General features: G+C 47.3%; 1 protein-coding gene across 1 annotated transcript in view; it reads right to left on the bottom strand.

Annotated features, from left to right (window-relative positions):
• CACNA1E (calcium voltage-gated channel subunit alpha1 E) overlaps positions 1 to 19,991 on the bottom strand; it is a 131,527-nt gene extending 111,536 nt beyond the window's left edge. Inside the window, exon 1 of the mRNA XM_066556196.1 lies at positions 19,895 to 19,991. Within this exon, the coding sequence (XP_066412293.1) occupies positions 19,895 to 19,932 (38 nt within the window). The 5' untranslated portion in view covers positions 19,933 to 19,991. The remainder of the gene's footprint in view (positions 1 to 19,894) is intronic.
• Positions 19,992 to 20,485: the final 494 nt, after the last annotated feature.

The following is a 20,485-nucleotide window of genomic DNA, read 5'->3' as shown; positions in this document are numbered from 1 at the left end:
ATGCTGCAGCAAAAAGGTCTCAGAATTTTCTACTGCAAGAAAACTGAGAAACAACTTATAACTTAAACAGTAATGTACTGACTTTGAGTGATTGGAGAAGAGTGACATGAATATGGTAATTATAGCAGTTATGATAGGCTATAGATAAAAGTTAAGGTATAGATTGGTTCTACTGTATTAAGATGCTCAGCAAAGAAAAGCATATAATGCATTGTAACCAAAAGAAAAGTCTATAATGCATTGTAACCAAAAGAAAAGTCTATAATGCATTGTAACCTAAAGGGTCTGCAGGGCTGCCTGCAGCTGGAGCTGACAGCTGTGGGCACAGCTCTGTCACCCACCACCCTGCACTGCTGTAACCTTTTGGATGGAATAAACTGCATTTTGGAGAGCTGCCTGGAGTCCCACATCCCTCATTAATGTCTGGACTCAATGAGTTTAAAGCCTTTTCCAGCCTGAACGGTGCCGCAGTTCTGTGATTCTCACTCCAACGCCGCCACCCGCGTCCCCTCCGCGCTCTTCCCCCGCCTCTCTCAGCGGCCCCAGCAGGGCCGGGCACCCCTGGGCACACGGGGCTGTCCCTGCGGGGATCCCGGGTGTCGCCTCCCCCTCCACGGAGCCGCTGCCGCTCCGGCATTGCCATCTAGTGGCAGCTGTCCCCTCCCGGGCCACCCCAGCCTCGCCTGGGCTCCCCCTTCCCCAGGGATGCTCGGGTCAGGTGCGAACCGCCCCGAGCAGCTCCCCGAGCATCCCTTGGTGCAGCCAGCGGAGCATCCCAAAATCTGTGCATTGCTGGGTGCAGGCACCAAAAAAAAAAAAACAAAAAAAACCCCCAAACAAACAAAAAAAAACCCCAACCAAGCAAACAAAAAAAAACCATCCCCCCCCCAAAAAAAAACAAAACAAATCCCCCCCCACAAAAACCCCAAAACAAAACCAAACCAAACAAACAATAAACCGACCAAAACAAAAAAAGACAACAACAAAAAACCCACAAAAAAACCACCAAGAAAACAAAAAAAAGTCCACAAAACCAAACCAAACCAAACAACAACAAAAAAAAAACACCCAGAAAAAACCCAAAAAATATCGCCAAAACAAAACAAACAAATAAAAATCTTCTGTCTGTGCATCGGTGGGTACAGGCATAAAAAAATCACCTCAAAACAAAAACAAAATGAAACAACCAAAAAACTCCCACCAAAAAAAAAAAAACCACAAAAAAACAAAAACCACCAAGAAAACAAAAAATCCCCCCAAAAACAAAACACACAAAAAACCACACAAAAAAACCACAACAAAAAAACCCACAAAAAACACAACCAAAAAAACACAAAAAAACCCATCAAGAAAACAAGAACCCCCCAAAAAGAAAACAAAACAACACACAAAAAACAAAACCATAAACAGAAAACAAAAAACCCACCAAAAAACACCCAAAATCCCCAAAAACCAAACCAAACAAACAAAAACCAGGAAAAAAAACAGAACAAAAAACCCACAAAAAAGCTCCAAAAAAATTTCACAAAAAAACCCCACCAAGAAAACCAAAAAAATCCCCCAAGACAAAACAAAACAAAAAAGTCCCCCCCCCAAAAAACACAAAAAAACCCCCACAAAAAACCCCCAAAAGTCCCCCAAAAACAAAACAAACACGCAAAAAAAACCCACAACAAAAAAAAATATAAAAAACACCCAAAAAGCCAACAAAAGAACTACCAAGAAAAAAAAAACCAAAAAAACAAAAAAACAACAACACCAAAAAACCAAAACTGAACCAAACCAAAAAATCCAAAAAAATAACCCAAAAAAAGCCCCCAGGAAATGGTGTTAAAAGCATCCTCTGCCAAGGCCTGGGATGTTCAGAGAGCCAGAGCTGCTCCTCACCTTGGAGGGAGCACCAAGCAGGGAAGAAATCCCTGAGCAGAGGCTCAGAGTTGGGGATGCTCAGCCTGGAGAAGGCTCCAGGGAGAGTTCAGAGCCCCTTCCGGTGCCTAAAGGGACAGGAGAAGGGGGAATGGTGAAATGGGATAAATGGGATCTTGGGAAGGAATTCTTGGCCATGAGGATGGGGACAGGTTGTCCAGAGAAGCTGTGGCTGCCCCTGGATCCCTGGAAATGTCCAAGGCCAGGTTGGATGGGGCTTGGAACAGCCTGGTCTAGGGGAAGGTGTCCTGCCCATGGCAGAGGGCTTGGAGCAAAAGATCTTTGAGGTGCCTTCAAATCTAGACCATTCTTTAATTCCAATAAAGAGTCCAGAGAGGGAGGACAGGCTCCCCTTCCATGACTGATATTCCCAGGACTGCACTCATCTTAGAAAGTGCCTTTTGGCATCCTGATTTATTTTTTAAATGTGGCTATGCTGAGAGGAAAAAAAATAAAATTAAAAAAAAAAGGATAAAATGAGAAGCATCTCTCCAGCGTGCTCTGGCCAAATTTCAAATTGGGACTGAGTAGCTGTGACTCAGAAGTGTGTTGATAACCATGCAGGAATGCAGGGTTTTTTCCAGGAACAGTTTCATTACCTGCTGGATTAGAAAGAGGATGAGGATGCAAAGGAGAAAAGTCCTGCTGAGCCCAGCACCTCTGCAGGGACACAGAACCCCTGGGCTGGAACACTCCAGCCTGGTGCTCATCTGTGCAGATGTTGGCAGCTGTGGCACAGCCAGGACAGCCCTGATGGCATTTCTTGTGCCAGCAAAGCCCTGCAGAGGCTCTGCAGCACCTCAGAGCAAGGCAGCTCTCAGCAAAGCAGGAAAGTGGCTCCTCTCTGCCACCTGCCCCCCTGTTCTGTGGTGTTTTGTTTCCCAACAACCTCAGCAGGATGTGCCTCCTCCAGCCCTGACAGAGATGGGCACCACCATCCTCACACCCACCAGGACACCGACCCAGAGCTGGAATTCTCTGGGATTTATCCACTGAGGGGTCAGAGGACTGGGAGAGAAGGGAGAGCCAGCAAATCTCTTGGATTTGTGGGGTTGGAAGTGGAATTATCTGTGTGCTGCCATGAAACATCCCCACATTCACAGACACTGCTGCTTTAATCACCAGGACCCACAGGTCCAGCCTTGGCATCTTCAAAATCAATAAGAAAACAATCTTGTAAAGCTCTCTTTTGCTGGGATAAGGGAATAATTCTCTGAGAAAGGAGATTTTGGTGGCTGTATCTCTCCCCAGACAGCTTTTGCAGGCGATGGAGATCCAGAAGAAGCAGTGCCAGAAGAGTTCTCACCCACTGCAGCCCCTTCCCCAGCCCCCAGCTGCAGCACACCCTGCATCACCACCCTTTCCCTGGCCCCTCTGCAAGCGTCTGCCTAAGACAATCCAGCCCAGAGCATCCCTGCTCCCACCTCTGAAAATGCTGCCAGGTCTCAGCTGCTGAGCAAAACACAACACAACACAAACCTGAAGCAAAATGCCACAAAAGCACGAGTGCAGCAGGTGCCACTCGAGCTTCCCAAACCCACAACAATCCCAGAACCATCCCACCAACAAAACCAGAACCCATCAGGGCCTCCAAGTATCCCAGGGCTCGTTAGCCTTGGGAGCATCCATCCCTTCCCCTCCTCTCCTGCATGCAGATGCTTCACAGGGATCTGTGGTGACATTTTCTGTGCAAGCAGAGGGGACACACATTCATGGTGCCTCGAATGTCATTATGATTTTTTAAAATATCATTTTTTTTATATCTTTATATTTTTAATATTTTTATATTTTATATATTTTTATAATTTTTTGTGTGTTTTTAGTGGTTTTAACATGCATATTTGTAAATTTTTAAGTCTAACCATTGACCGTAATTTTGATATTTTGTTAAGCTAAAAAAACCCCAAACAACTCAAAAACTTTGAAGTTAGAAGCTAAAAAGTGTCACATTATTTTGGAGAATTAAATTTCTCTTAAAATACATCCTACAAATACACACATTAATGGTGCCTCTGATGTCATTATGATTTTTTAAAAATATCATTATTTTTTATATTTTTATATATTATATATTTTTAATATTTTTATATTTTATATATTTTTATAATTTTTTGTGTGTTTTTAGTGGTTTTAACATGCATATCTGTAAATTTTTAAGTTTAACCATTGAGTGTAGTTTTGATATTTTGTTAAGCTAAAAAAACCCGAACATCTTAAAAACTTTGAAGTTAGAAGCTAAAAAGTGTTACATTATTTTGAAGAATTAAATTTCTCTTAAAATATACCTTATAATACATACATTCATGGTGCCTCTGATGTCATTATGATTTTAAAAAATATCATTATTTTTTATATTTTTATATTTTATATATTTTTAATATCTTTATATTTTATATATATAATTATAATTTTTATAAATTTTTTTGTATTTTTAGTGGTTTTAACATGCATATCTGTAAATTTTTAAGTCTAACCATTGAGCGTAGTTTTGATAATTTGTTAAGCTAAAAAAACCCAAACATCTTAAAAACTTTGCAGTTAGAAGCTAAAAAGTGTTATGTTATTTTGAAAAATTAAATTTCTCTTAAAATACACCTTATAAATGAAGATTAAACTCATTTAAGGGAGATGTGGCCCCACGCTCTGCATTGCTGTGGGGCAGCTCATGCATCAGAGCCACTGATACAGCAGAACATTGTTGCATCTTGAATTAAAGGTGGATTTAGCCACCAAATGGTGGGATCACAGAATGGATCGGGTTGGGAAGGACCTTTAAAAGCCATCTGGTCCAGTTCCCAATTTTCAATTTTAGACTTTTAAATGATGGCAGGCTGGGAGAAGATTAAAGACAGCAAAGGAACCTCCAGTCCTGGGCAATACTGGGGGCACAGCAGGGATGTGCACCCAGCCCCACAGAACCCACAGGGGCTGATTTTGGGGCTCACTCTGTACCCTGTGGAGCTCAGTGCCTGCACCAACCCACCCCCAGAGGCTGCTCAGCACTTTGTACTCCCCAAAAACACCCAACCAAAACCCAGAGCCACCTCTGTGCGTGCATGGCAGCACCCAAACAAGCTCAGGGGGGTTGCTGGCACCTTCAAACAGAGGCAGGTGAGACCCCATCACCCCAAAACTGCTGAGAAAAGGGACAGCATTGCAGGGATGCTTCCCCCAGCCTGACACAGCCTGCTCTCCCCTTTCCCACCCAAATACCCCACTCTGAGAGCTCCTGGCAATGCAGAGCTCCTCGGGCTAACCCTGCCTTAGCCCTGGAGGCTTTGTGGCTCAACTGAAGGGCCCTGGAATAATCAGCCATTAATAAATTGCCTGGAGTGCCCTGCTGCTTCATTTAGCTTTGCCAGCCCCAGCTCTAATTGGCATTTGCAGTCACATCCTGCCTGCTCTGGGCAGGCTGCAGCAATCCCCCCTCTCAGGGAACAGCTGTCCACCCTCCCCTCTTGGCCAGCACCTTAAAGAGAATTTCCATGGCTGCTTGCAGCCCCCAAATCCCTGCCCTCAGCCAAGAGCTGTGGAGCATCCCAGGCTGATGGCAGGAGGTGAGATCACAGCTCCCCACCCTCCTGCAGCTCACACAGGTCCAGCTTGGGGCAAAGCACTTCCAGAGAGATCCACTTGAGAAAATCCAATAGGGGGGAAAAATAGGGATATTTCAGAATGGCCCTGCCCAAAATATTGGGGCTGAGCAGCACGGAGAAAGGGAGAGCAAAGAGGTGAGGAAGGGATGGAGCAGAGACCTGGGGGGAAATTCTCCTTCTTGCCACCAAAGAGCCAGACAGCAAGCTGCCAAACTTTACATGTGTGTGGGAACAAGCTCAGAAAACACATCCCCAGAGCCATCCATGCACAGCCAACAGCAGAAAACTTATTTCTAGCCTGTCACAGGCTTGGAGAGGGATTTCTAAAAGCATTTTTTCAACTGCTGCACTACCCAAAGCAAAAGAAATCCCTCACCATCCTCATGACCTCCTGGCACAGCAGTGTTAGCTCCTGCCAAAGCCAGCAGGAGATTTTCTTCTCCCTCACACCCTTTTTATTCTCCTCTTCACCCCTCCAAGAGGCAGGTCCATGCCTGAGGAGCATCCAGTGCTTTCTCTGATCTCTGCCCACCCTGCAAGGCTCAAGCTGGACAAACCCAGCAGAGCACCCACAGCCAGGGGATGGGATGGCACAGGAGTCTCCTTCCTGCCTTTGGGCTGCAAACACCCCCTGCAATAAAAAGAAAGCACTGGATGGACCAGAAAAAAAGCAAGAAAGCAAGTTCTGGACCAGAACTCCACCAGCTCCATCTGCAACCTAAAGAAACCAAACTCCCAGGCTCAGCTTTCTCCAAAGCAGCCCTGCTAGCAAACAGGGGTGGCTTTGACAAAACCACGTTGTCAGGACAAGAGCCAGGAGAAGACAGAGCTGTTGAAATTTTATTTTTTTTTTTCCAGCAGGTCTGAACTTGCACTGAGCAGCTGATGCTCAAGACAGCCAGAGAAGCCCCATCCCTGGCGTGCAGCCAGGAAGGAGATGCTGCTTCCCTCTCCCAAACCTGTGAAAGAGAAAAGGCCAAGGAGCAAAACCTCTCTCTGAGAGCTCCTCAGTGCTGGGAGGTGTGAAAAAGCTTCCCCCTTGCTGCAGTGAGAGGCAGGCAGCTCAGCAGCCTCCCTGAAGGCAAACACCCTCCGCAGCCAAGGCTGAGCACGGCCCCCAGGATTCCTCAATGGGGAAAAAACTCATTGAGGAATTTTTAGGCTTAATTCCACCAGAGAAAATGCAAGGGAAAGTGTCACATTCATATTTTCTGAAAAATCCCTTCACCCAGGAGTCTTCCCCTGGGAAGCTCAGAAGCCTCAGAGGAAAAGGAAAACAATAATTATCTGATTTGCTTCTCCTGTGTTTTGCTGCTTTGGAATGTGGTTTGGAGATTGTTTATCCAACAGGTGATTGTTTCATTGGTTTCATGTGAATTGTTTTGACTCATTGGCCAATCAGTGCCAGCTGTGTCAGGGCTCTGGAAAAATCACAAGTTTTCATTATTATCTTTTTAGCATTCTGTAAGTATCCCTTCTATATTGTTTAGTATAGCATTAATATAATATAATATAATATAAGTAATGCTATATGTTATATAATATGTTATGTTATATAACATAACATATTATATAAAAATTAATTAGCTTTCTGAGAACATGGAATCAGGTCCATCATTCCTCCCTGCCATGGGGCACCTTGCTAATACAATAGGAAAGGAAGTTACAGCACATCAGGTGCTGTCTATGGGTTGTGGAAGGGTGGAGGGAAAAGCAAGCCCTGTGAGGCTCCTCTGGTGACAGATGAAGGGGTTGGGATTTGTAGCAGAGCTCGTGGAGATGTCACAGGTTCCATCACAGCATCATCCACTGAGCTGGCAGGAAAGCTCCTTCCCACCAAACACGCTGGTTGGCATCACCCAGGGAAGATGGGACCACACCAGCTGGGATTTCAGGTGGATTTTGGGAAGGACAATGTCCCACTGACCTCCTTCCCCACGGCTGGGATAAGCACCAGAATATTTGAAAGCTGCTTTAGTACAACTCCAGGGACCTTCCTGAAGCTTTACAGAATCATGGAATGGTTTGTGTTGCAAAGATCATCCCACTCCAACCCTTTCCATGGGCAGGACATCTCCCACCAGACCAGGATGCTCCAAGCCCCATCCAGCCTGGCTTTGGACACTTGCAGGGATGGGACATCCACAACTTCTCTGTGCCAGGGTCTCACCACCCTCAGTAGAGAAAATGCCATTTTGGGAGTGCCCAGCAAACCATCCTCTGTATTTTAAAATGGAAAATGTCGAGTTAAATGAAAAATAAGTGATTGTCTGATCAAACTAGATACCTGCTAAGGTCCCTGAATTAACCTATTACTCTGTTATCCCTGAAATACAAACAGTGTGGGAGGTGGGAGGGGCAAGGCAGGTACTACACTGGAGAAATTGAGAGTAGTAAATAACATTAACCCTACAAACTGGAGAGGCTGGAAAACGCCTCTGTCACAAACAGCAGCCAGCCTCCCATCAGAATCACACAGGGACAGCTGGGGACTGCCTGGGAGAGGGGAGGAGGCTGAATTATTCCGGGGGAGGGGAAGGATGAGGATGAAAACGAGCAGGAAATATCAGAAGTGTGGGTGCTGCAGCGAATCACGCGCTGCCAGTGCAGGGAGATGCTAAAAACCAGGCAGTGCTGAAGCTGTGCTGCCATCCAGAGGGAGTCCAGCAGCCTGGAGGAACAGCAGAGGAGCAGCACGGAGCTGCAAACACCAAACCCTGCACTGGGGGAAGAACAAACCTGTCTGTGCTGGCTGGGAAGGGGCTGGGCAGGGAGAGCCCCACAGAATCCACAGAATCCACGAAATCACAGAATCACAGAATTCACAGAATCACTGGGTTGGGAGAGACCTCCAAGATCATCGAGTCCAACCCAGCCCCAGCACCTCAACTCAACCCTGGCACCCAGTGCCACATCCAGGCTTTGTTAAACACACCCAGGGATGGGGACCCCACCTTCCCCCTGGGCAGCCATTCCAGAACTTTATCACTCTTTCTGTAAAAACTTTATCCTGATATCCAAACTGTATTTCCCTTGGTGCAGCTTGAGGCTGTGTGCTCTGGTTCTGTCAGTGCTGCCTGGAGAAAGAGCCCAGCCCCAGCTGAGCACAGGCACCTTTCAGGAGCTGTGCAGAGTGATGAGGGCACCCCTGAGTCTCCTTTTCTCCAGGCTGAGCACCCCCAGCTCCCTCAGTGGCTCCTCACAGGGTTTGTGTTCTCAGCCTCGTTGCCCCCTCTGGATGTGCTCAAACATCTCAACATCCTTCCCAAACTGAGGGGACACAGCACTCAGGGTGTGCCCTCACCAGTGCCAAGGACAGCTCCCAAGGGACCTGCTGGCCACCAGCACTGTGCTCTTATAGAAGATGAGCCAGCAGCTCCCTGGGGTGTGTCAGGCAAAGCCAGTGGGTCGAGGAGGTGGCCTGTGCCCTTCATTTAGCCCTAGTGACACATCCAGAGTGCTGTGCCCCACAGGACAGGGGACATGGGCTCCTGGAGCAGCTCCAGCCAAGGTGACAGAAGGACAGGAGCTGGCAAAGCTGGGGCTGCTCAGCCTGGCTGGAAGAGCTCACAGAGGATCTGATCCATGCACAGAGGGGGAGAAGAGGCAAAGCTCCTCCAGAGGCTGGACTTCAGGCAACAGGCACACACTGCCATAAAACAAACTCTGCCTGCACAGAGGAATAAACTTTTTCACTGTGAAGGAAACGAAGCATTTGGGACAAGCTCCCCAGAGAGGCTGTGTGTCACAGACGTGTTTTTATGAAAAATCCTTTCCATGGGATTTTTCCTCCTGAGAAGCTGAGAGGCCTCAGGAACAAAATGTAACCAATGGTTATCTGCTGCTGTGGAATGCAACAGGTGCATCTGGGATTGGTCTCATGTGGTTGTTTCTAATTAATGGCCAATCACAGTCAGCTGGCTCAGACAGAGAGTCCGAGCCACAAACCTTTGTTATCATTCTTTCTCTTTCTATTCTTAGCCAACCTTCTGATGAAATCCTTTCTGCTATTCTTTTAGTATAGTTTTAATATAATATATATCATAAAATAATAAATCAGCCTTCTGAACCATGGAGTCAGATCCTCATCTCTTCCCTCATCCTCAGACCCCTGTGAACACGGTCACTGCTGTGGACTCTCCATGTTTAGAGACCCTCAAAACCCACCTGGATATTCTGCTGGGAGAAATCTGGAGGACATTGGAGCCTGCTCTAGGTGACCCTGCCTGAGGCTCTTTGCCACTTCACTGCCCCACAATAATTCTGTGTTTCTGAGCCAGCCCCAGGCCAAGGGGGAAGCTCCTTCCACAGGCTGGTTCCTGGAAAGCACAGACCAGAGCTTGAGGTGCTACCAAAGCTTCTCCAACAGCTGCAGCTGAGATTCCAGTGAGGGAAGCAGGAGCTGCCAGGATGCAGTGGAAAAACACAAGGCAGCAGCTCCTGAGTGGAGGCATCTCCTGGGAACCACCTGAGGAGCTCCCTGGAACCACTTCTGAGCCTGCATTATTTCTGAGTAAACTTAAGAACAATCAGCCTTAACAGGAATCAATCTTAACAGAAAAATGCTCTTAATTAACTCAATGGAATAATAAAACATAGCACTACAATGAAAACAACAACATGAGAAATTTACTGGAGAAACTGAAAAGGGGATAAAAAACATATTATGGTTTTAGGAGATTCTGTTTTGCTTGCAACAACTTGTGGCTTCATCAAAAACAAAGCAATCACTGTGTTATCTTTTATCCATATTGGTCCATATTAATGTAAAACTCTTTCCATTCCATATTTAATGATTTTGTTCTGCTGGTGGGACTCCTGTCTCCCTTCTCTGTAGAAATATTAAATAATGCCTTCTGTAAGGCATCTCCTGGGAATTACCTTGTCCTTCCATGCTCAGCTCCTGAGAAGCTCCCTGGAACCACTTCTGAGCCTGCACTTGTGGTGTTTGTGAGGGTCCCCAGGACGAGGTGAGAGATGAGAATCTAAGTTCTCAGAAGGCTGATATATTATATTATATTATATTATATTATATTATATTATATTATATTATATTATATTATATTATATTATATTATATTATATTATATTATATTATATTATATTATATTATATTATATTATATTATATTATATTATGCTATACTAAAACTACACAAAAGAAAGAGAAAGGATACATCAAAAAGCTAAACAAGAATGATAATGAAAGCTCTGACTGACTCCTCAGAGCCTGACACAGCTGGCTGTGATTGGTCATTAATTAAAAACAATTCACGTGTTTGGATAGACAATCTCCAGACCACATTCCAGAACAGCAAAATAGAGAAAAGCTGAAGCTTCCCAGGAGAAGAAATCCTGGCCAAGGGATTTTTCAGAAAATATCACAGTGACATTCACTGGGCTTGGACCCTCCTCGAGTGCCCACCCCTCTGGCAGCCCTTGGGAGGCTCTGCAGTCACTGGAATTAGCTCAGGGAATTCCTGCAGGGTGTGCCAGAAACCCAGGCTTTGAGGAAACTGGGTGAAGGATGCTGCTATTTCCATGCCGTTGCCAGGATATTCAGTGGAACTCGAGTTCATGCCAGGTCAGAAAAACAAACTCTGTCAGAACCCAGGACATTGCTCTGGCTGCCCTGGGTGATTCCAGACCCTGGCAGGGGGCTCAGGGACCTTGGCACGGAGTCAAAGACACCTGTGCCTTTGATTTTAGCCCATGGAAACAATTCCCAACTTTGTCTGAGGAGTTAAAAGCCACAAGAGTTTGAGTAGAATGACAGTGAATTTGTCACAGGGTGAAAAAGTAGAATTTTGGGGTTTTAGAATGGGGGTTCAAGAGGCAAGATGGAGGAATCTGAGCATGTCCTGTCCTCCTTCTCCTTCTTCTTCTCCTCCATCTTCTGCTGTGATGGTGACACTTCTGGATTGGTTTAGAGTAGAGACAGACTGTCTAACATAGGTGATGGGTATTGGAAAATTATTGTAAATAAAGTACACATAGTTCTTAGTATAAAAAGTTAACACCACCCCAAGGGCAGGGACTGTGCCACAACCCGACCTGCTGGACAGATCTCAGCAGGTCAGAGAAAGAATGGAACAGATAAGAGAAAATAAACAACCTTGAGAAGCAGAACTGAGGAATCTCAACTTCTTCTTCAGTCGTGGGGCTGGGAAAAAAGAGACTTTCTGATACTTGGAGATCATCTCAACCACAGAAAACCCAGAAAATCCCTTCCCAGGATGCAAACCTTGATCTGCACTGAAGGGAAGCAGGGAGAGCACAGGGAGGTTGTTGGGAAGGATAAAAGTTTGACAAGAAAGTCTCACAGATATGTGTGCTTGGCAGAAAGATTTTTGAATGTAGAATCTGAAGAAATGAAAGCAAGTTTTGATATAGAAGAAAAGAATTGCTGAGCCAGTCTTACTGGATAACCAAGGAGGCAAAGGGTCTGTTAGTTAGAAGGGGTTTTTATGGCTTAGAGCAAAGGATAAACCCACCCCAAACAACAAGATGTTTTTACCAAGCAGAAAGAGAGCACAGGCAAACAAGGCAGCAAATGTTGCAAGTAGAAAAAAGGTCTCAGAATTTTCCACTGCAAGAAAACTGAAAAACAACTTCTAGCTTAAACTGTAATGTACTAACTTTTAGTGATTGGAGAATAGTAACAAGAATATGGTAATTATAGCAGTTATGATAGGCTATAGATAAAAGTTAAGGTATAGATTGGTTCTGCTGCATTAAGATGCTCAGCAAAGAAAAGTCTATAATGCATTGTAACCTAAACTAAGGGTCTGCAGGGCTGCCTGCAGCTGGAGCTGACAGCTGTGGGCACATCTCTGTCACCCACCACCCTGCACTGCTGTAACACCTTGGATGGAATAAACTGCATTTTGGAGAGCCCCTGGAGTCCCACATCCCTCATTTTGGCTCTTACAGGAGGTTCAGGGCGGGCACCTTTTGGAGAGATGCTTCTCTGCTGCTCAAGGCATGGTGCCATGACAAAAGCCACATTTCAGGGCACCCATTTGTGCCAGGTTTAGCACAACCAGAGTCCTGTTCACTGCCTGCACTGCTCCTCGTGCAGGGGGAAACATAAACAGGCAGAGCCACGTGAACAAAGAGACACTCGTTAGGCCCAGAGAGGTTAATTGCTTTGCAGGGGGTTGTGGAAGATTTGGAAGCATGAGTGGATCTAGAGGAAGGATGTCCCAGGTATGGGAAGGATGTCCCAGGTATGGAATTCCCAGCATCAGCAGCCACTGAGATCTCAGGGCTTTGGCCTGCAGAGCCCCCAGAGCCCCTGCCCCAACCCCATTTCCCAGCCCTCCCAAAGCCCTGGGGTGATGGCAGCAGACACCTGGGGAGGAGCCCCTGGTGGGGAAGGACAGACCCAGAGGGTGCTGTGCTGGAACCCTGGTCACTGAGAATTTGAGACGTTCTGTACTAACAGGCACTGACCCCCAAGAGAACACTCACTGCATTGAGCTGAGGCCGTGGAGAAGGCTTCCAAAATGGAATGATAGAACTGAGATTATAGATCTGGAGCTTGAATAGAAGTGTGTAATATCACAGGGTGGAAAACTGAGAGTTTAAGGTTTTAGAATATAGTAATATATATAAAGCAAGATGGAGGTTTTAGGGCAGAGGCTGGTCCTTCTTCTCACCTTCTTCTCCATGGGTTTGGGTGATTTTGTGTAATTGGATAAAAAAGTCCACATTGTGGGGCATGGGTGGTTGGTTATTGGGTTAAAAGTAAGAATAATTCAGGTGTCATTTCTTAATTGGACAGTTTATCCTTGAAAGGCCTTGTAGAGAGAGATAGGGCTCCATTTTTACCTTTTTTAAGTACTGTAGAAGTCACAGTTTGTGAGACTGTAACATAGATAAGAAGTAACAAACATCTGAGTCTGAACAAGAAATACCATCTCATGCATTTAATCCCAGCCTTGGCAGAGAAAAGAAGCAAAAGAATCAGCAGTGCTGGGGAATATGCTGGGAGACAGCAATGGAACTGGCAGCCCAGTACACACCAAAAGGGCCCTTTGTCTCATTCAGCAAAAAGAAATTTAAAAAAAATTAAGGATGTAAGGGAAAAAAAAAAAAAACCTCGGCTTCATTTGTGATCTGGGATGCAGAGTGTGCACAGAACCAGACAGAGGCTGCCAAGTCACAAGAAGCCAGTGAGATCTGTGAGCAGCACCCCGTGTGTCTGCAGCCTGTTCTGTTCTCTCCTGCCTCCCATCCATCCACACGGAGGCAGAGCTGCAGAGCGGCCCAGCCCCACAGAGCAGCTCCCCTCAAAGCTCCCTGCAGCAGGCATTTGCTGGGGCTCCTTCTCCTGGCAGCTCCCCAGGCTCCCAAAAAAAGGAGATCTCACAAATTCACAGCTCCAGAGACGTGAATTGAGATGGTGCAAGGCAGGACATCGCTTTTATTTACATTTTCCTCTGGGGTCACTGTGCTGAGGGCAGAGGGCTTTGCTTCCCACAGGACACTCAGACCCTCCACCTCACTCAGGGTTGGGATATTGGGACACACAAGACACATGATGGATTTTGGACCTGGCTAGCTTAAGAGATTTGATAACAGGATGCCTTGGCAAGAGCAAACAGAACTTTGAGGATTAAATCAAGATTGCAAGAAGATTCAATCAGACGGGTTTACCAGAAAAAGAAAATTACATTCTGCAAGCAAGAGATGTTTAAAATGTATAAGTTTGTTTATGTGATCTTTAACCCAATCACTGTAGTAAAACATTACTAGTCTTCCTAGAATAAGTATAAAAGCAGTTGTACTCCACAGTAAAATTGGATTCTTTGACACCTCCAAGTCTCCCCCATCTCTCCTCATTGCTGGTACCTCAGGTGCTCAAAGGCTGAAGTACAGCATCCACCTTCACTGTGCCACGGGTCTGCTGCTTCCCCCCAGCCTCCTCCATTCCCTGCCCAACACCTGCCTGGAATCAGGCTTTTCCATGCACCTTTTCCATCCATCCTGGCTGTAAATATCAGGGAAGAATCACCTGCTGGTCACACTTCGTTTTATACAGCCCAGGATATGATTGGCTTTCTGGCCTGTGAGTGCACACTGCTGGACCACGTCCAACTTTTCATCCACCAGCATTCCCATCTCCTCCTCTGAAGGACTGTTCTCAATCCATTGATTCCCCACTCTCTATTGATACTGGGGATTGCCCTGATCCACCTGCAGCACCTTGCCCTTGCCGAACTTCATGAGGTTCAGGTGGGCCCACTCCTGTCCAGGTCCCTCTGGGCACCATCCTTTTGCTCATGTGTAATGCTGTAATTGCTCATGCTGTAATCCAGCTCAAAGGCTGAATTACAGCATCCACCTCCACTGTGCCACGGGTCTGCTGCTTCCCCCCAGCCTCCTCCATTCCCTGCCCACCACCTGCCTGGAATCAGGCTTTTCCATGCACCTTTTCCATGCATCCTGGCTGTAAATACATCCCAAAACGAGAGCACAGTTTGCCTTCCCCAAACTGCACAAGCCAAGCTAAACAAATCCCCATGCACATGTGAGTTTCAGCCATGCAAAGCAGGTTTGGGTCCTGCATGCTTCAAATTCAGTCTGAAGCCTTTCTGGGATGTGCTCCCTGTGTGGCTCTGCCTGTCCTCACCATCAGCTGAGGAAGCAGCTGCTCCTCCTGGAGAAGCCACAGGAGGTTCCCTGTTTGCTTGTTTTGATGAGGAGCTTTTCTTCTGAGCTGTCTCTAAACCCAACACTACCCAAAGGATGCTGCCAGGCATCCAGAGCAAGCACAGCACTGATTCCACCTTGGAGCACTGCAGATCTCTCCAGGTGCCTCCATCCCTGACCCCAGTGTGTGAGGACAGGGATGGAGGGCAGGGCAGCAGGCTGGCACTCTGGAAAAATGGGCTTTAGTGTCTGCCCTGGGCTGGAGCCCCTCAGACATGAACAAGGTGGGCTGGTACATTCCTTTTTCACCATAAAGTTAATCCTCCCCCAGAGCCACTGCCCCACAGGCTCTTGGTGTTTTCTGTTCTCTGCCTGGGTTTACTCTTGGAAAAAAAAAACCACCAAAAAAACCTAGAAAACATCATTTTACCCTTCCTATTCCCATTCTACTTGTGGAATCGTTCCCCTGGCAAAAAAAAAGCAGCAGAGGTTTAGTGAGGGTCAGACCTGCCAACGCTGGTGAGCACAAAGAGAGAGCCTTTCTTCACTACCCTTAGAGCAGCTCAACCACACCTGGCTACACCCCAGCAGTGCCACACCTGCAAGGACAGGGGAGCAGAGGGCTCATGCAGCATCTCTGGCTGTGCCCAGCACCCTGCAGACCACCCAGCCACAGGCTGCAGCTGCTCAGACATTTTCCATGTCTCCCATGTCCCATTTGATGCCCTCCATCATTCTGGAGCTATGGGAGAGTAGCTCCCATACCCCCCTCACTGCTAAACAGAGCCAGAGTGCCTGAGTGAAAGCCTCCAGGGTGATCCAAGACAGGTGAGATGGGCCCTTTGGAAAATGAAATCACAGGGAAATTGCATTATTACTAATAAAATTACTCATAAGGAAATCAATTTGCTTTTTTTTCTCACCCATAGGGCATCCATCTACTCCCAGAAAACATTTCTGGTGCTGGGGTTGCTGGCTCTGCACACCTGCCTGGGCTTTGGCAAAGCTTTTGGGGAGAGCACTGATGGCTTGTCCCAGAAGGATAGAATGGTTGGGATTGGAAGGGACCTTAAGGATCATCTTGTTTGAGCCTCCTGCCACAGGCAGGGCCACCTTCCACCTGACCAGGTTGCTCCAAGCCCCATCCAACCTGGCCTTGGACACTTCCAGGGATCCAGGGGCAGCCACAGCTTCTCTGGGCAACCTGTGGTGGGTCTCCCCACCCTCACAGTTGAGAATTCTTAACCTTAAACCCACTCACTTCCAGTTTAAAGCCATTCTCCCTCATCCTGCTTCACCAGAAGTCCCTCTCCTCCTGATGTTTGAGTCTGATGGTAAAGCAGGACCCTCTGGCAAGTGGTTTTTGTGGGTTGGTGGGGTAGCAGGGCACAGAAATCTGGGAAAGGAACAGAAGAAGCCCCTTGGTGCTCACCAACGAGAGGAATGAGGGATTTGTCTTTACAAACAAGCTGTGGGTCTGCTGGGAGATAAAACCAGCACTGGGAGAGAAAAGAAACAATGGGAAGGATTCCACTGGTTGATGAATGGGAAAAGAGATTTGCTTTTACAAATAAACTTTAGGTTTGCTGATGAAACAAAATTAGACATTGAAAGATGAAAGAAACAATGGGGAAGAAAAATCCCTAAATTCTGTAAGAATTAGAAATGAAAAGGGAGGGTTGTACATTAGAGGGAAATCTCTGGTATCAGGTGTTCTGGGAAGTCTGAACCTCTCAAGTACCTCAGCCAACGGGGAAAGAGAGAAGGGAAATGCAGCCGGGAAATTGGGATAAAAAGGAGGCAGAGTCCTCCAAAACTTGGAGAGATCCCAGGGGAATGCCCCATGGCCTCTCCCTTTATTGGAATAAAGCAAGAAAGGACTCCCCTGTCTCCTTTTTGGACATAAACCTCTGGTGTTTGTGGGTTGATTTTCCTAACACCAGCATCCCAGGAAGATGCCTGGCAGAGGCAGGGAGTGGGGCTCTTTGGGACATGGGGGCTGCAAAGCCCAAGGGCCAGAGCCCATTGTCCTCCCCAGCATCACAGACTTCCAGAAAACCATCACAAAGCAGGATGAAATGACAAACCAAATCACCCAGGAGCTGGGAAATGCAAAGCCAGGACCCTTCCAGCCTGGGGAAACATCCTCTTAAACCACACTGGGATGGCAGCACTTGGCACTGGGTTAAAAACAGAAATATTGGGCTTTGGGGGCTTTTTTTTTAAAATATTGTGTTGCTGGATGGAGCAACTGAGGGCAGCCAAAGGTGGGCACATCCCACCAGCAGGGGCAGGAAGAGCTCCAGCTCCACGTCCCTGCCACCAAGCAGAGCTGTGGAGCTGCAGGCCGCTAATTAGCGAGCTGACAATTAACGAGGCCACCCCTCTGCTTCCTGCCCCGCCATGATTTATTCATCTGGCACCCCAAGGGGGCTGCAAAAGATAACGAGGCACCGAGCACCTGCCGAGCCCAGATGGCAATTTATTATTTCCCTGCAAAGCCAGGAGGTTCCCTGGGCACCAGGGGATGAGCAGGGCCAGGGAGAGCCCAGCCTCAGCCATGGGCTGCTCTCCAAAAAAAGCAGGAGCAGCCTCAGCCTTATCACAAGTGGTTTTATCACGGAAACCATCCCAAGGAAACCCTACCAGCCTCACACAAGCAGAGCACTGACCTAGATCCTGCCAAAGCAACGTGCCACATCTAATTAATTCGGGGGCTCCTATCTCCTTTGGGTGTTTTATTAAACATTATTCCCCAAATCAGCTTCTGGAGGCAGGGAACTGCTCCAGACCAGTGATAGTGGAGGAGGATGTGCTGCAACAGCTTATCCCAGGCAGTCTTGCTGATTGCTGGGCAGGCACGGGGAGGGGAAGCTTTTATTTTTTGGTTATTATTATTATTATTATTATTATTTATTAGTTATATGATGTTATTTCAATATGGGACTGAAGCATGTGGCCACAGCCTTGTCACACAGGGAGTGTGGGGTGAGAGAGGCCAATCCAGGACTTGGAGCTGGGCTTTTCTCACAGCACCAAGGCAAACCATGAGAATAAGTTGATTAAAGGAAAATAACACAATAACAAAATAAGTTAATTAAAGGAAAATAATAAAATAAGCTGTGGGTTCTAGCTCTTGTTTTCTCAAGTTTGTTAATGTCCCAGCTTGCTCTGATTTGGAAGTCTTGGGCGCTTTTTAGAATTGAATACAAATCATGGAAAAATCCTCTAAGATCAAGTCCAACCATTAGCTCAGCGCTCCCAAATCCCACAAAAAATGTCCCCAACCACCATATCTATAGAATCTACAGATAAAGCCCTCACAGCTGGGTCAAGCCACAGCAAAAGCAGAAAGGCAACAACCCCAAACATTATCTACATACCCAGAGAAACTGCCAAGAGAAACTGCCTGGAGGACTTCCTAAACAGAGAGCTTCCAACCTTCTCCTGCCACCCCACAATGTGGGGACACACCATTCCCATGGGATGCCACCCTCCAGCTCAGAGCCAGGAGATGGAGCCCAGCTGGCCCTGGCTGCCCCACAGAGAGCCAAGAGGACACCCCCAGACCCTCCCAGCAGCCCCACACAGGACAGGGAATGTTCCCAGTCCCCCCAGCTGCCCACCTGGGCTGGGGGCTATTGCATTTGTAGGGATGCCCCGACGAAGGCAGGAATGATGCATCTGACTTTATGTTTTTAGAAGGTTAATTTATCATTCTATGATACTATATTATATTAAAGAATACTATACTGAACTATACTAAAGAATACAGAAGGCATACTTACAGAATGCTAAAAAGATAATAATGAAAACTCGTGACTGTCAGGACCTAGGACATCCCTCTGTCTGTCCTGAGCAGCCCAGACCCCTGCCAGGGGGCTCAGAGACCCTGGCACAGAGCCCAAAATGCCCCTGTGGGTTTGATTATGACCCCTGGAGCAAATGACCAACCTTGTATGAAGATCAGCAAGCCATGACAGCTTAAGTAGAATATTAGTGAAGTTATCATGGGGTGGAAAAGTAGATTTTAGGGGTTTTGGTATGGGGGTTCAGGAGGCCCAAGATGGAGGGAACTGGGTGTGTCCAGCCTTTCTGCTTCTTCTTCTTCTTGGCCTCCATCTTCTGCTGTGATGGTGGCACTTTGGGATTGGTTTAGAGTAGAAGCTCACTGTCTAACATAGGTGATAGGTATTGGACAGTAATTGTAAATATTGCACATGTAGTTCTTAGTATAAAGACATAACCCTGCCCTGGGGGCAGGCAGAGCGCCTGGACTGTCCTGCTGAGCCGACCTCGGCTGGACAGGAGAAAATTTTTTATAGATAAGGAACAATAAACAACCTTGAGACCGAGAAATGAAGAGCCCTGACTCCTTCTTCAAGTGCCGGGCTGGGAAAAGAGACTTTCTAACCCATCTTGGGGTCACTCTGCCCAGCTAGAGATCCTGACACGTGACTCTTTCCAGAGTCTAACACAGCTTGGCCCTGATTGGCCAAAGACTGAAAACAACTCACAGGAGAATCCAATGAAACAATCACCTGTGGGTAAACAATCCCCAAGCACATTCCACATGAGCACAACACAGGAGAAGCAAAATGAGACAAGAATTGTTTTCCTTTTCTCTGAGGCCTTTCAGCTTCCCAGGAGGAAAACCCTGGGTGCAGGAAATTTTTCCGAGAACGCGAACGCCACGGGGCGCTCTCTGATACTTACTCCCACTCCTTCCTCCGCGCCTGGGGCGTGCTCTGCATCTTGTGTGCCTCGTGGGCCTTGATGATGTCCCTCTGCTCGATGAGCCCTCCCCGCCGGCGCTTGATCACCTCGGGGCTCACGGCCACCAGCTGGGCCAGCCCCAGCTCCGCTTCGCCATCGCGGCAGCGCGACTCGCACAGCGCGTCCAAGGAGGCGGTGCGCGACACCAGGGCCTGGGCCAGGCTCTGAGGCTCCAGCAGGTTGCAGGAATGGGTGTTTTGCATCAGCCCCAGGCGGTGCTGGCGCCACGTCTCCTCCTCGGGCAGGGCCAGGATGCAGCGGGACGAGGCGGCGTCCAGCTCAGCCGCCCTCGCCGGGGCGCCCATGGAGCACGTCCCGAATCCCAGCATGGCTGCTGCTGCTGCTGGGGCTCATCACTCTGCAAGGGAACAGCACAGAGGGAGGCTCAGGGGTTTGCTGGTTTTGCCCCACAATTCCTTCCATTCCCCCATATCAACCAAAAGTCCCTTTTCCCTTTGGTTTGTCAGGCTGGGGTTTCCTGGTTTTGCCCCATGATTCCCTCCATTCCTCCAACATCAACCAAAAGTCCCG

Source organism: Molothrus aeneus, chromosome 9 (genome assembly GCF_037042795.1).
Source record: "Molothrus aeneus isolate 106 chromosome 9, BPBGC_Maene_1.0, whole genome shotgun sequence".
NCBI classification, from domain to species: Eukaryota; Metazoa; Chordata; class Aves; order Passeriformes; family Icteridae; genus Molothrus; species Molothrus aeneus.
Note: the sequence above shows the minus strand (reverse complement) of the source record. Positions and strands in the feature narration are given on the sequence as shown.